Genomic DNA, 17,126 nt, shown 5'->3' on the forward strand with positions numbered 1-17,126 from the left:
AAAAAAAGCTTGCCACCTGGAAGATACTGCCAAGTATCTCATTACATCAATGGGAGAATTGAACAGATTAAATGATAAAAGTTCAAATCATATGCCCTAGTTAAATATGAAATTCCATAGTTTCCTTTTCAATATCTAGCCTTCTGGGGAAAATATTTTGAAGGAGCTGATATTGTTTATTAATATTCTGGCCCATAATTATGGTAAAATGTAAAAGCTTACAATTTTGCACCACTTAAATTTAGAAAAAACATTCAAAATAACCATAAATATTTATTTGATGAGTTTCATCTTTTTAAATTATTGGTGAAAAAAGTCTGCACGGAGGCAAAAATACTATTTGTAAAAATATTTCATAGTAAAACTTAACATTGAGACTACTCTTGATCTAACAAAATTTTCTTTGAACTTCATAAATTTATCAGACATCTTTGCACCTAAAGGAGAATATTTCCCAATTTAAAATGTTATTTATGTAAAAGAGTCATTTGAAGGTATTTTTTTTATCTTTTTTTTATTTTTTTTATTGGTTGTTCACAACATTACAAAGCTCTTGACATATCATATTTCATACATTAGATTGAAGTGGGTTATGAACTCCCAATTTTACCCCAAATGCAGATTGCAGAATCACGTCGGTTACACATCCACAATTTTACATAATGCCCTATTAGTAATTGTTGTATTCTGCTACCTTTCCTATCCCCTACTTCATTTGAAGGTATTGATACTTTAAAAAAAAAAAAAACTGCTAGCCATAAAATAGCCATATAAAAATTTATTCTTCAGAAAACTATCTGTGAATGACACATAGTGGACAAATTGATTAAAATATGTGAAAATGCATCAAGAATCTTCTGTTCATGGGCTAGGGTTGTGGCTCAGAGGTAGAGCGCTCACCTACCATGTGTGAGGCACTAGGTCGCGTCCTCAGCACCACATAAATAAATAAATAAATAAACATATTGTGTCCACCTATAACTAAACAATAAATATTTAAAAAACCATCTGTTCATAAAACTTTATACAAATAATAGAGTTTTTGCTTTACTAAGCAAAAGAATTTTCTTGAAAAAAGTTTATTTTTAAAAGTTCTTAATATATTTATTGTATATGGCCTCAAATTTAACAAAACCACTTATCTGATTTTATTATATGTAAATATGCATTTCAAAAATTATATAATTTTTATCATTTGCTTACCCTTTTTAAGCTAAAATATTGCCTGGTTTGAATGATAAATTATGTAGTGCTTTTTTGTGTATATGTTTCTTCCCTTTTTTCAAAATTCCCTTTGCCTTTTCCAAATGCTTGCTGGATGTTTAGACCTAACTATACTTCTTGTATTTCAAATTTTTCTATTCTAAAGTTAACACCCTACCCAAGTATTCATTAGCAGATAAATTGATAAATTAAATGTGGTTCATGTATACAAGAGAATATTCTTCAACCAGAAAAGAAAGAAATTCCATTATTCAAGACAACATTGATGAAACTGGAAGACATTAGGCTAAGTAAAATAATCTATACACCAAAAGACAAATGTCACATGTTCTTACTTTTACATGGAATCTAAAATAATTGAAGTCATAGACAGTAGATGGTTAGTACCATGGGGTGGGGGCAATAGGAGATGTTAGTCAAAAGTATAAAGTTTCACTTAGAAGGAATAAATAATAAGTATTTAAGGTGAGGGGTATGATTCATTCATTCTACACTGTATACATATATTACAACATCATTTTATACTCTATAAATATATATGATTATAATTTTTCAAGCAAAAATATAAATGTAAAAATAGAAGATAGAATGTTTACACTCTCCTGTTAGAAACCACTTCTGTGATTTTTCTCTTTCTCATGTGAGTATAATTTTATTCCCAGTCACTTAGACTTAAAATCTTATTATAAACACTGATTTCTTTTTCTATTTTACAAAGATCATGATTTAGAAGTTAGGGTATGTGTTAGAAAGTAATGATACCCAAAATAGGGAGACCTTTTAGGACACTGCTGCACTGATCTAGAAGATGGTGTTTAAACATACACAGGGGTAGGTAGTAGGAGGAAATGGATGGATGTGAAAGACATGGCTGTGGGGTTGATGAGAGAATATTAGATTTTAAGAGATGCCTATCACATTTCTGACAGGAATATCTAGGTTGATGTTGGAGCTATTAATTATCATATGGTTGTCAAGAGAATGAAGAAGTTTCAAAGAGAATAAAATTGAGGCATATTAAATTTGAGGAACTGTGGGATTTGCCCAGCATATAGTCAGAACAATAACTCTAGCAGACAGATTGTAACAGTCAGTGTGGATGTAGGAGAAATCATCCAGTTAGAGCATAAAGGGAAATACAAGGAAAGGGAGCTGGTTAAAGAAATTGAGGTAGGGTTTCCAAAATGGAGTTAAAGGAGAAGCAGTGTTAAGGGAGAAGCAGAGCCAATGGATTGACCCTTGGGGAAGGAATAGATAGGCCTAGGAACAACTTATAGCAGGCTGGAGGGAAGATAGCCTTTGTACATTTGTGAGATTTTAACAACTTTAGAAAGAGTTTGGGTCTAGTTTAAAATGTTCTCAAAAATATTTTACAGTTTGAAACTTTTAGATATGTTTAATAAATTAAATTCCAAAGAGCTAATAGTCCTCAATATGGCTTGCATAATAACTTTTATTCTAATATTTCTCTAAAAACTTAGTATCATTATTCATCTTTACTCGGGAATTTCTTGAAATTCTACATTTTATATTTAAGGGCATGTTGGTAGTATAGCGTGGACTTTTTGGTATCTTGTCAAGAATGTAAGCTTTATTGTACTTGACAAATAAAACTTTTCTAGAAATCTGACTTCTAATTTTTAAAATGTCATTCCTTAATCCTGTTTCTCAGTGGTGTCTGAGAAACATATGATTATAATTTGTGTAAGTAAATTTTTTTGCTACTTCATATTTTGACTTGTTACTTTTAAAAATTATATGGAGAATGTATTCTTGGAGTTGGGGTTGTGGCCCAGTGGTATAGTGCTTGCATAGCATGCATGAGGCACTGGTTTTGATTCTCAGCACCACAGTATAAATAAATTAAAAAAGGTCCATCAACAACTAAAAATTTTTAAAAAAGAATGCATTCTGTATCTTTTAAACTTTATTAAAAAAACTAATTTTTCCTCTTATAATTAATACCTATACATTATCTTTCATGTGTTCATTTTGATGTTTTAGTTTTGGTATTTGATTCATCTTTTAGTAGATAAATGCTAGGTTCTTTCATCACAATTACAGTCATTGGTCTGATAATCCTGTGAGTCAATCTACACAACACAAGTAGCTCATATCAAACTCCTGGCAGGTTTAGTTAAAATTAAAATGCATGCTCAACTGTAGAGATTGTCAAGTGTGGAAATAATATTTGTCCAGCTGGACAGCTTTCTTTTGTAGTTGCTAAATGAAAGTTGAGATTCTGTCTGCTCCTTGAAAGCTTCTGTGTCATGAAGGTAATTTGGACTGTTTGTGGTTTGACAGGGATTATTAAAATCAGATGAAGTGAAGGGAAGCAAGTGTGAGAAAGCAAAATTGACACTGACACTCTCTATTATTTGCAGCTTGGATCATGATGACTATGTTGATTTGATAGATTCACTGTTGAGATATGTTAAGCAGCAAATACAGTAAAAAGCAAGTATAGTGATGGATTTTTTGATTTAACATGAAGAAATTGATTATTTACTTTCACTGTTGCTTTTTAAATTGATTTTCAAGTCATTTCACATGAATTTTTTTAACTACTAACAAATTTTCCTTTTATTAACTATAAAATTAAAAAGCTTATTGCAAAGTACATATGACAAAAGATTTCTTAAATATTAAAGAAATAAATCACATGATTAAAAATCATGGAATGAGATTATTTTAATCTCATTTCCCTTTTTTCTAGATGGAAACAGAATTTTTAGGTATCACATTTAAATTTTATTTGATTAGCTTAAATATTAAATCCTGATTTTTCACCACAGCATAGTTTCTTATCTTTTCAAAATATTTTTTTAAAATGGTTTAAATTATTTTTAAAAAGGCACTCAAAAATGGTTTAAGCCACAATTGTAGATAACTTTTTTTTCTTAAAGATAATACTGTTATAATGGTTATGTGTTGCCTTTAAATAGTATTGTTTACATGATGGAGTAAATATCTCCACAAATAAAATATTCTACTGAAAATATTCTTAGTGAATAGCTGGGTGACTGTTTCAGGATATCAATCAAGGACAGTCACAATAGAAAAATATAATTAAATATGAAGAACTATATGTATAAACAAGAAGAGCCTAGAATTGTGCTATGCCTCAGTATTATTTCAGCAGAGTAGTGAAATAACCAGATTTAGTTTGTAAAATGAGAAGTCAAGTGCCCACATGCAAGGCACACAACACTTGGATGTCCTATAGTTTAGTTCATTTAATTCTAATATTGATTGCCTGTAGTTAATGCATACCCCCGCAAGGCTGCATTCACTTCATATGCAGACACAACTGGTTTTCTCATATGCCCTGTTATTATATGATTTCCCAGCTAAGAATAATATCTACATTTCTAATATGTTGCACTGAACCTAGTGGAGTGCATCTTCAAGGCTTCTTACAACTCACTCTTGGGCTGGATAATTCATTAGAATGACTCACAGAATTCAGGAAACACTGTACTTATAGGTATGCATATCAGAAAATATATAACTGAGGGATAGTCAACTGGAAGATATGTATAAGACAAAGCAAGGATGGGGACCATGGCAGCAAGTCTCCATATGTTCTCTGGATGTGCCACCCTCTCAAGATATGAGTGGATTGAACATCCTAGAAGCTCCCTGAATCATCTTGTTTGAGTTTTTAATTGAAGTTTATCATGTACTCATGATTGATTAAATCATCAGCCATTAGTAACTGGGCTCAGTTTTAAACCTACAACCTGCTACTTAGGTGATTGATTCCTCTGGTGACCAGTTCCCATCCTGAAGCCTTTTAGGGACCCACCAAGAGTCATATTTAGCATAAATTCAGACATAAATAACAAAAGACATATCACTCAGGAAATTACAAAGGTTTTTTGAGCTCTATACTCGAGGTCAAATATGTGTGTGTGTATATACACATTATCATACCACAAGATATGATCCTTAGAAACCACATAGGATGTTTTTCTTTTTTTTTTCCTGGTACCAGGGATTGAACTAAGGGGCACTCAACCACTGAACAACAATATCCCCAGCCCTGTTTTGTATTTTATTTACAGACAGAGTCTCAGTGAGTTGCTTCGCTTTTGCTGAGGCTAGCTTTGAACTCATGATCCTCCTGCCTCAGCCTCCTGAGCTGCTGGGATTACAGGCATGCACCACTGCGCCCAGCTCTTCCATTTTTTTCAGCAAGAAATAATGTTCAGACTTGGAATACTGTAGCTGACAGAAGGAAAAGTAAAATTTGAATTATTCACTAACCATTTTAGATATTTGGGAGAGCTTGGGCACAAGCCTGTAATCCCAGCAGCTAGGGAGGCTGAGGCAGGAGGATCACAAGTTCAAGGCCAGACTCAGCAACTAAGCAAGGTCCTAAGAAACTTAATGAGACCCTGACTCAAAATAAAAAAAAAAAAAAGGGGGCTGGGGATATGCCTCAGTGGTTAAGCACCCCTGGGTGCAATCTCTAGTACCAAAGAAAGATATCTGGGAGACTAGGGTCAAAGAACTTTTTGACCCTTTAAGATGGGGATCAGCCAACTTTTTCTATTATAAAGGACTAGATAGTAAATATTTTAGGATTTGTGAGTCACATATGTACTCTCTTTTTTGTTTTTGCTTTTTTGTTTTATTTTGTTTTGTTTTATAACACATTAGAAATATAGAAATCATTCTTAGGTCATACAGAAACAGGTTCTACCACAGTTTACAAATACCTGCTCTAAGATACAAGGGCAAAAGACAAAGAGATAGTTGGTTAGCCTATAGTGTCAGAGAAAAAAACAGTTTAAATAAAAGATTTTGAATTAAGTTTTAGACATGTGCAAGTATCTAGTAATTGCTTGTAAATGTGTGTTGGGGTAGAGATCTAGACCTAAAGAGCATAGTAATGATAGATGAAGAACTTACCCACAAAAGCACACAGAATAAATGAGGATCATGAAGTCTGACATGAAATGAACAAGAAGAGAAGGAAGTGCCATCGAAGAGGCACTGTTACCAGGGTAGGCACCTCTGGAATGAAGAGGCTTATGACCTATTTCAAAGTAAGATAAGAGAATTCTTTTATGGCCTACTTCAGGGGAGAAGGAAGGTTTGAGAGACCTTTCTGATTCAGTTGTTTTCCTAAGAGCTAAGGGCATATTCGGGAGGCATGTCCTTAACCTCATCATAAGTCTAGAGAGAATATCAGTGGTGAATATCAATGTTTAATGGCAGAGATGAAAGAGAAGACAATTAAGATGATTATTAATGTAATAAAAACCACTCTGGTTAATTTAAGGCAAAAAGAAGAAGAGCAATTGTTAGGCAATGGTGCCCAAACGGATTTATTTTTTGTGTCTCACCAAATCAACACAAAGCTATATAATCATTCATTCAGAGGAAAGGAACTGTGTGGCTTCAGTGGCCTCAGCCACCAAAATCCACAGTACATGTGTCTTCTCTTAGGAGGCTGAAATTAACTTGATTGGTCTGTTGTCAGTGATTCCCTGCCCTTGCCTTTGGTCCCATCCTCAAAATTCATTTAGACGATCTAACATCATCAGATGGTATAACTCTCAAGCAATTATTTATAACCAGAAAAGCTAGGTCCTATAACACAAAAATATGCTTTCATTTTATATGCACATGTTGTGTATCAAAGTTAAAAAAAAAAAAAAACATGCTGTGAGCTGACCAGCTACCCAGTTTTATCTCTTACCAGGAGCCTGTGAGTAAATGGTGTGAGACAAGAAGAGAACTAGAAATATTGTCAAGACAGGAGACAATTTCAAGGAATGAGTTCCTGCCACTAGACTATGTATGATATAATAGGAGCTGAAAAATATTTTGTCAGTTTCATTTTAAGGGTATAGGCAGAAACCTGATTTTCTGGACTGATAATCAGTAATAATATTGGATTAGGATATATAGACTGCTATTTTGAGAAACTAGAATATGAAGGGAAGGGAGGAGATGGTCCCAGAGAGGGGCTGTGGTTTCTAAAAGGTAAGAATCTTGAACATGTTTAGAATCGGTTGAAAGGAATATTGATGATACAAGATTAGTGACAATTTGTGAAGCGAAACCTTGGAAGTCATAAAAGGGTATGGCCAAGGATAGATTTTAATCATTAAGTTAGTGTTAAGCTAGTTAATATTACCAATAGTTTAATATTACCATACTAAAAGACTAAGTAATAGTATTAGCATTTTAAGAGAACTTCTTATACCCTTGGAATGTATTTTAAGAATCCTAAATTTATTAGAAGGAACTCATTTTGATACAAAGTATGTCCTACATTCAAAGTACTATCTATTTATTGAAATAGAATTCCTTAAAAATGCATTTGGCATGTCATAAGCTATGTTTGTGATTATTCTCAGTCAATGCATAATATGCTGCCTTTTTAAAAGTGCTTCATAACTTTCTACCAATGCACATAAATTTGTTCCCTAAATTGATGAGGATTTACTATGCTTAAAAATTCATTAGTTAATCATTAACCTTATGGCTGGTGACATTATTTAGTTCCAATCTCAAAATATATAATAATTTTGTATCTTTGAAATCATGTGAAATGTATGAGTGCCAAGTTATAAAAGAATGATAAATTAAAATTTATTGTCACATTATCTTGATTTCACTGTTCTATTAAAGCAGAGATGGCTAGGATTGCATATTGAAGATTATAAAGGGTTATTAAAATGAAGATATTTTCTAAAAAGAGAATTGCATTGAAAAGAAAGCATTGTCATATTTGGTGAGAAAATCATATGACAATTAATTCTGTTTGCTTGTCAAGCTACAATAGTGTATTCTGACTGATCCTGTCAATTTCTACTTCATATGCACACATATATAAATCATTAATAGAGGAGTTACAATGAAATATCTTACATTTTAAAAAGGTGACTTTTAATAGCTGTAGTATGTTAATGTATTATCAAATTTATATTGATATTATAAGCCATATAATAATAGTAATCAGGAGTTACATACTTATTAGCAAAAAGCATAGCAGTCTATGAAGGAAAATCTATTATATGGATGAGAGTTGAGAATATAAATTGAATAGAAAAACACATTCTTTGTTTCCTAACATGATACCTCAACATATATTTTAAATTACTATCAACAAATTGAGTTCCATTTGAATCTTTTTTCCTGTCTTTTGGGGAAGCTAAAACATTAAAATTTCAATGCCCAAGTAATTAATGAAAAGAAAGATTTCTGGCAATTCTATACTATCAGAGAAGTAGATCTAACCTTTAAAAAAAGATTTTTATCTTGCTTTGTTTGGGATTATTTTTCTTTGCAATTATGTACGTTTTATAATAAAGGATATTTATGATGGTTCTAGTGAATGCTGTCAAATGTATGTGGCAAAAGACAAATTAACATTTATTAGAAGTGAAATAATAATTCTTAAGTGTATGTCTATCCTGAGAGGTAGTTGTTTATAGCATTGTGATTAAGGTTAACATTTGTAGTCTGAATCCTAACTGTGTCACTTCTGATCTAAGTGACCATGAGCAAGTCATGAACCTTTCTGTGCCTCAGTTTCTACATCTTTAATATAGAGATTATAATAATGCCTATCCCTTAGCATTACCTTAAGAATTAAATGAGTTCATTTAACATAAAATACTTAGAACAATGCCTGGGATAGCTGTTGTTATCATTAATCTTGTTGTTTAACCATCATAACTTTAATTCATGTCTCTAAGAATGAACTCACTGAATTAAAATTTTCATGATTTTTTAAAATTAAATTTTGATTAATGCAATGTTAGTAGGACTCTGTGAATGATATAGGAGAAATATTTGTGACTAGATATGGATGGAAAAGTAAAAATAGCCTGGCCAAAAGAAAAGGCTGGTCCAGGTGTAAGAATGATAGCCTGAGCAAAATTTGTATTTATTTTGCTATATTATCAAACCATTGGTACAAAGCATATTCAGCAATATGAAGAATGATAGAAATGATATAAGAATAAAAAGAATAATAGATCAAGGATACCTGATGGCTTCTGTAGATCTGATTCCTTTTCCTTGTGAAGGCATGAGTCACTTGACCTCAGACATCTTTTGTTGAGTAAAGAGTGCCCAGTCAAGAGTTCAGACACATGGGACAGCTGTTTTTTAGAATATTTTAGGGAGCTTGGAGATTGGCATTTGTATAAAAAGTAAAATATAAAAAGTTGGCATTTGTATAAAATAATAACTTGCTGCCTCATATTTCTTCTTTTCACATATTATTTCTTTCTAAGGTATAGATTCTTCTTTAGTTTTCTATGTGACAGGCCTGGGTAAGGGAAAACAGAAACTTAAAAATGGTTATGTAGCCAGGCATGGTGGTGTGCCTTTACTCTCAGCCATTTGGGAGACTGAGGCCGAAGGATAGCTTGAACCCAGGTGTTGGAGACCAACCTGAGCAATATAGTGAGACTCCCATCTCAAAAAGAAAAAAAAAAAAAAGGATAGGGGATTCTGTGAAAAATAATGGTATCAATAAACAAAATAGTCTCGTCCTTGAGAGCTGATTTGAATTAGGCAAAAATTGGGCGTTCTCCCACCATTTCTTACAGAATATAATGAATTTATAGCTTAAAGAAACCATAGGGCCTAATAATTCTGTTCACCTCATTCTATAAATGAGGAACATGAGCTGCCTTCTTGCAGAGAGATTGACTTACCCAACCTCTACATAGAGATTCAGAACCAGGATCAAGACTCAAATCTGATTTTTGGAATCAATGGCATTTAGAGTTAAATGTGTTTTTTTTATAGTGCAACATTAAAATTTGTTCAGTTGTATATGGAACATATAGTTATTTTTAATTAGTTAGAATACACTGTTACTTTATTGTGCTCATTAACAGTGTTTATTCTGTTTTAGACACTGATATTGAATTGTAGGACTTAATGTGATCCAGAGGAGATGGACACATTAATTTCACAGTGTGTCAACAGATTTCAGAAGGCATGTAAACCTCCTTCTTGGGATTTTGTACAGAAAAGAAATTATGTCGTCCTAATATTTCTCCTTTTTATACTTAATTTTAGTGTGAATTACATCCAAGTGGTTTTTCTTCCTTCTTTCACTCTTTTAAAGCACATATTGGTTTGCCAATATAGAATAATGGCATTCTGAAGTTTTATTGTTGAAGAGACAAAGAGAAATGCAAAATAAGGATTCTGACCATTTTATGAATCTAAATAAAGAAAGAGTGTAAGATAGGCATTATATTAAAATATAGCAAAGGGCAACTGAGATTTCAAAATTAATTTTGTGGGATTTCCTTTGATTACATATAGGCCTTGAACCTTCAATTTTCTTGCCTCAGCTTCTCATCAGGTTTTTTCTTATTCTATCACAAAGTATCTGTGATACTTTGGCTTTTTGGGTGGGTATGTTTTATTGTAATATTTTCTGGCAGTGTTTAGAATACATTCATATTTTCTTACAGTTGCTATTCTTGGGAATTTATAACTCAATGGTTATAATTTGCCAAGGATTGAAATTTAATCCACATATGTTTGACTTAGATATAATTCTTCAAGCTTAACTCTTTAATCATTTTAAGAGGCAATGATTCATATTAGATTAGCAGTTAATATTTGTTTAAAATATTATGCGCTTTTTTAATCTTATAAAAAATGATCAGAAACAAAGCAATATTGTGGAATGACAATTTAATAGTTATTATACTTTGAACAATTATGACTTTAATTTTTGATTTATTTTTTTTAAAGAGAGAGAATTTTAATATTTTATTTTATTTTATTTTATTTAGTTTTCGGCAGACACAACATCTTTGTTTGTATGTGGTGCTGAGGATTGAACCCCAGCTGCACGCATGCCAGGCGAGCGCGCTACCGCTTGAACCACATCTCCAGCCCTTGATTGATTATTGATTAGGGTGAGGTTTTTTATATCAAATTATGATTACCTTCCTGATGACAAATCAATAGTTCCAAGTACAGGAACCAAACAGAATATAAAGCTATATCTTAACCTATAGCCCTACATGCTTTCACATTTTCCCCCTAAATATTTTTTTTCCCCCTAAATATTTAAAAAATTAGTTTCACTGTTGTGAAATACCACTGAAGAATTGCCAAACCACATTTTGTGCCTCATTAATTTACTTTACTGTCATTGAGGACATAGTTATCTTTTATTTATCAGATAATAGTAATTGATTGATGCCTAGACCCCAGGCCCACTTTAGTGCATGATGAACCACTGCAATCCTCATATGAAGACTTCCATATTTAAACATTAGAATAATCTACATTCAGCCCTCCCTGCTTTATTTCTCACATTGGTCCTCTGCATCCCTATCCACTCAAGCTAATTTTCCCATCATGTTAATTCTATTTTACACATCAGGTTTTCCTTTTTCTTTTCTTCCTTGTTCCCCCATCTTCCCCCTCTCTCTTGTTTATTTGTTGTTTGGTCCCGAGATTAAACCTAAGGATACTTTACTACTGAGATATTGCCCCAACTCTTTTTATTTTTTATTTTGAGACACAGTCTCACTAAGTTGCTTAGGGCCTTGCTAAATTGCTGAGGCTGGCCTTGAACTTTCAATTTCCTTGCCTCAGCTTCTCATCAGGTTTTTTCTTATTCTATCACAAAGGACCTTAATCTTGCTGCCTTAAGGTAACTGTGGCCTTTTTTTTTTTTTTTTTTTTTTTTTTTTGGTCCTTTATCACCTTTAAACCTTATATAGACGTGGAAGCATCACAAATCTAGGCAGCGTACATGAACACTCTAAACCATTTTCATTCTAATACCTTATTATTCTTATCAAATGGCATTCTCCTTGTTGATTCTTTGTATTAATTGATTATTTTTCATACTGAGGTTAGATAGAAAAACATTACAACCATGTACACAGACAATCCTTAACAAGCTGGGGTATAGTTCAGTTGGTAGAATGCTTGCCTTGCACAAAAGAAAGAATGAGAGAGAGAGAAAGAAAGAGGAATTCTTAAAAACCACATCACCCTCATCTTAATTCCTAGTGAAAAAACATGCAATGAAGTGTTTTTGAACACCTCAAAGAACCAGAGCATTCATTGACAGCTACCTATATGCTTGTTATATGCAACTGTTTTCTTAAAATTTTTTTAGTCATTTTCTATGACAAGTTTTGGGAACATTTCTTCTGACAATCTTTATACATCTTGAAACACTGGATGTTGCACCTTGAAGAAAGGGCAATGGGCCAACACCCTGCAGCCATAATGTCTTCCCTCTTTAGCAGCTGCATGGAAAAACAAGTATAGGTAAAAATTTTAGGTGACCTCTTCACATCTTTAATAATTCCTTAAATATTAGTTAGTTTGATCATTAATTTATCTGGAATATCTTGCCTGTAGCTAAAATTGATACTTTTTCATTGTCTTTACTATTATCAGAACTCAGAACTATTTTAATGAATAAATAAGTCTTTAGCTACAAGGACAGTTATAACATAAAGTGATAAAGTAAAGATACAGAGCAAAACTGAGGTGTAGACTCAAGGCTATAGGCCTTGCCTCTCAATCTCCACCTGCCCAGTTTCACTTAGCATTTATCAGTACATGTATGTGATTACTTGTCTTGGATCTTAAAATATATTACCACATAGTCCAAACTGAATGCTAAATCTAAAAGTCCTAATGGTCTAATTTTTAGAATTTTGTCATTTTAAAAATATTCTTGAATATTTTTATGTTATACTAGGGAAATAATGTTTAAAATTAAATTTGAAACTGGGCAGTGTGGTGCATGTCTTTAATCCCAGCTACTCAGGAAGCTGAGGCAGAAGAATCAATAAGTTTAAGGCCAGCCTGGGCAACTTAGTAAGAACTGTCTTAAAAAAATAAAGGTGGAGGGGCACAACTTGGGGTTGTAGCTCAGTGGTAGAGTACACCTCAGTTCAATTGCCAATACTGAAAAAAAAAAAAGTGTTTTGTTTTGTTTTTTTACTCCAGTAATCAATATTATACAAAAATACAGTTCTAACTTTAAAGTAGACAATAATATTTAAATTCTATGAAACAAATACAAGCCAGGCACAGTGGCAGAGGCCTGTAGTCCCAGCAACTCAGGAGGCTGAGGCAGGAGGATCATCAGTTTAAGGTCAGCCTCAGTAACTTAGCAAGGCCCTATGTAACTTAGCAAGACCCTGTCTCAAAATAAAAAATAAAAATGACTGGAGATATAGCTCAGTGGTAAAGCATCCCTGGGTTCAATCCCCAGTACCCAATAGTAATAATTATTTAAATATTTATTTATTTAAATAAATATATTACGAATTGAAATTAAAATTTATATATAGTTGAGCCTCATGTTGAAGAGAAAAGCAAAACAGATTACATCTATAGACAGGTAATCACTAGACTATATTCACAAGAATTTCTTGTAGAATCAATCTTGGCATTCTAATTGGGAATTATGACTTCATATAATTTAATGTTACGTTTACTTTGCTTACATTAGCGCATATGTATATATATATTATACGCACACACACACACACACACATATCAATAAGTAGTGTCTTCTGCTTTGGCCATACCTATTTGAAAAGATTGTGCAGTACATTTCGACTTTTCAAAGTCTCATAATTTATTTTTTTTCCCTTAGTATGGGAAATAGAAACAGAAAATTCTGAAGATGAAGGACTAAGCACACACATTTACTTTCCTCCCTCTTGAAATCCTATTGAAGTGTTAGTAAAGATATAATAGAAAAGCAGCACTGAAAGAAACATGCATTGGAATATTTCTGAAAGATAGAAGGTAGAGAGGCTTTGAGAAATGAAGACTCTAGAGGCATGAAAACTACATTCTACAGTATTGCAAAAGGAAGTGGCTATAGTAGTAAGAGCCATTCTCTGAAACAATGCCAGTTTCACAGACAAAACAGTAAAGAATAAAGTAGGCTGTGAGGTAGCCATCAGAGAGAGAAGGAACCACAGTGATGTTTTTGAGCAGCTGAACAAGTCTGGCTCCTTCCTCTCATTATGCTATAGTAGTTGCTTCCTTGAAAATCTAAATGAAACTAAAAATCTACACGGGAAGGGCACATTACTGGGTCTTGACCAGAGTCAGAGAAACAGAATGAAGCCTAAGTTACTTCCAGACTTCTACAAAAACGTAAGAGAGAATAAAGAGGCAGATCTACCCCCCCCCAAAAAAAAAAAACAAACTAAAATCATTCCACTGCAGTTATTTTGTACTTTTGGTCACTTATGAAAATGATCAGCATATAGCTCTGTTCACAAATTCTTTTTTTGTTGAGGCAGAGGAGGGTACCAGGAATTGGACTCAAGAGGCACTCAACCAGTGAACCACATCCCCAACCTATTTTGTATTTTATTTAGAGACAAGGTTTCACTGAGTTGCTTAATACCTTGCTTTTGCTGAGGCTGGCTTTGAACCTGGGATCCTTCTGCCTCAACATCCTGAGCCTCTGGGATTATAGGCATGCATCACCACACCGGGCTTCTGTTCACAAATTCTAAAGAGAGGCTTGCACATAGATACACACCATCCATTCATTCAGTGTCTGAATAAACCTTTTTGCTCTGGAGGGAGAGACCTTTGGGGTGTAAAACGACTCTTGTAATAATACAGAATAACTTTACTAGTGTAGCAGTGAAGAGAATTTTCTTCCCCCCTGTGATTTTGAGTCTAAATTTAGTGAAGTAAACTGACTATTGACAAGAGAAAATGCTCAAACTTGTTAGTGTGTTCAGGGGGATCACAGGAAGGTGGAGAGTACTAAATAACCCAATGAGGTTCAGATGCTTATACATTCTTGATAGGGAAGAGGGATATGGGGAAAATCTGAGCAATTTTAAGGGACAATAAATGATTTTTAGGGGAAATTAGTGACACTAAAAAATAGATAATAGCTTATAAGTGATTCTCTTTGGAAATTGAGTGGGACCAAAGAAAGACAATAGCCTGTAGCAAAGTCTGTCTGGAATGCTAGAGGAGCTCAAGGAAAATTTTGCTTTCTTCACATATAAGTAGGCCCAGGGGATGAGGCTATAAAAGTCTGAGACTGGCCTGGTGTGGCGGTGGACCCCTATAATCCCTGTGAGTAGGGAGTTTGAGGCAAAAGGATCACAAGTTCAAGGCTAGCTTTAGCAACTTAGCAAGATCCTATCTCAAAATTTTAAGAAAGGACTGGGGCTGTAGCCCAGTGGTAAAGCGCCCCTAGGTTCAATCTGCAGTACCGCCCCCCCAAATTTTTTAAATTAAAAATAGAAGTCTGAAACTACAATTTCCAGGTCAGTGTATTCATAAGAATGGAAGGAAGGTGTTGAGTTCTAGCTTCATCCAGCTTTGTTTACAGTGCTCTCTGGGTGTATTGATTTCCTCTGTAGCTTTGGTTATAGTGAGAAGCTATAGAATGTTTAAGTACCCTCTAAGGCTGGTTTGTTGTTCAGTTTTCATACCACAGAGAAGTGTGAAAATTAGGTCACACCTCATGAAATATAAATAACAAAGCACTCTCCCTAGTTTAATAGCACCCTAGTTCTTTTCCTTGTCTATATTTCATGTGCCTATAAAGGGAAACTATTATTTTTGGTTTAGTGTTACAACTTTTAGTATCACGATTTGTTTGAGGTAGATTTCTTTCTTTTTTTTTTTTTTCTTTTTATCTTGGGGAAACTGACATGTTTTATTGCTTATTTTTGTTCCTTAGAATGGACTGGGTAGATGAATATTCCCATAATTCTTTTGACCTACAATGCTTATTAAACTCGTTTCCTGGAGACTTGGAGTTTAAGCAGATCTTCAGTGACATTGATGAACAGATAGAACAAAATGCTACAAGGTAAATATTGCTAATTATTTTTTAAAAATCATTTCATATTCTGTTTACATAGAATTTACCTAGTCTAGTTCTAATGTTTCTACTCTTAAACAATCTGGGGTTTGAATTATTATTAACTTTCATGAAAAATATTGATTATAATGCCCATCTTAAAATTTAACACAATTATCTGTGGGAGACCAACCTTGCACGTGACTGGGTCACACTCCCTGGCTGGGTGCAGAAGCACTCAGTCACAGAAATGTGGCAGAGCTTTCCCCACCCTTCTTGGATTCCAGGGTCTGTGTCTTGTGCATGGGTGTGTCTTCTACATCCCCATGGGTGAAGCTATGCTCACCTGTTCCTTTGTAATACAACCCCTTGCCCTGTTGAGGATAGAATCTTCCATGGAAGTGCCTTGTGTGTGTCCCCTTCTCTTACTGTGCCCTTGGGTGTGGCCTACTCAGGTGTCAGTCAAACTGCTGACAGTGGACATCATGAAGATAGACTCAGCCCCCTGAAACCTGACCCCTTGCCTCATTTGAATAGCTTCTCCTCAATAAAAGGGGTCAGCAGTGCTCTCACTCTCTCTCTTTCTGTGGACCCTTAAGGTCAGAGGAGCCATCACAGCGACCCCAAAGAAAAGGGTATTGTGTCTCTTGTGTGGTTATTTTGCGCAGCCCAGTTAGCCCAGTTTACCTGGAGTGACTCCTGAGCCTTTTAGTCATGAGAAGAGAAACCCGGCAATTGTCTTTATCTGATGAGTAATTTCAATAAGACTAGAAAACATAAGCACTGTTTTCAAATAGGCCAATTAGAGTTTATTAAACCACTATTAAAGGATTCTTGGAGTTTGAAATATTAATGTCCTGGATTGTCATTAATATGTTTAGAGTTAAGCATTTTTACTTGAAGGTAATCACAGTAATTAAAATTTTTAAATTAAGGTATTTAAATGGTATTAAAAGGTCACAATCACTAAGTTACTGAAAACAGAACATTAAAAATAAGTTATTTGCATAATATTTGTCATTTTAAGTCTTCTTCTCACCTAAATGCTCACCTAAATGAGAGGGACTGCTCC

General features: G+C 33.7%; 1 protein-coding gene across 13 annotated transcripts in view; it reads left to right on the plus strand.

The window, feature by feature from the left end:
* The window catches only part of KIAA0825, a 387,377-nt gene that overhangs the window by 32,119 nt on the left and 338,132 nt on the right, over window positions 1-17,126 (plus strand). For all 13 annotated transcript variants that reach the window (XR_014022505.1, XM_081298010.1, XM_081298007.1 and 10 more), the window contains one exon: window positions 15,932-16,063. Coding sequence is in view for 12 of the 13 variants with exons in the window: in XM_081298010.1 (XP_081154136.1) it covers window positions 15,933-16,063 (131 nt within the window). In the remaining variant the exon portion in view is untranslated. The remainder of the gene's footprint in view (window positions 1-15,931; window positions 16,064-17,126) is intronic.

Source organism: Spermophilus citellus, assembly GCF_964194105.1.
Source record: "Spermophilus citellus genome assembly, chromosome: 1".
Classification (NCBI taxonomy): Eukaryota; Metazoa; Chordata; class Mammalia; order Rodentia; family Sciuridae; genus Spermophilus; species Spermophilus citellus.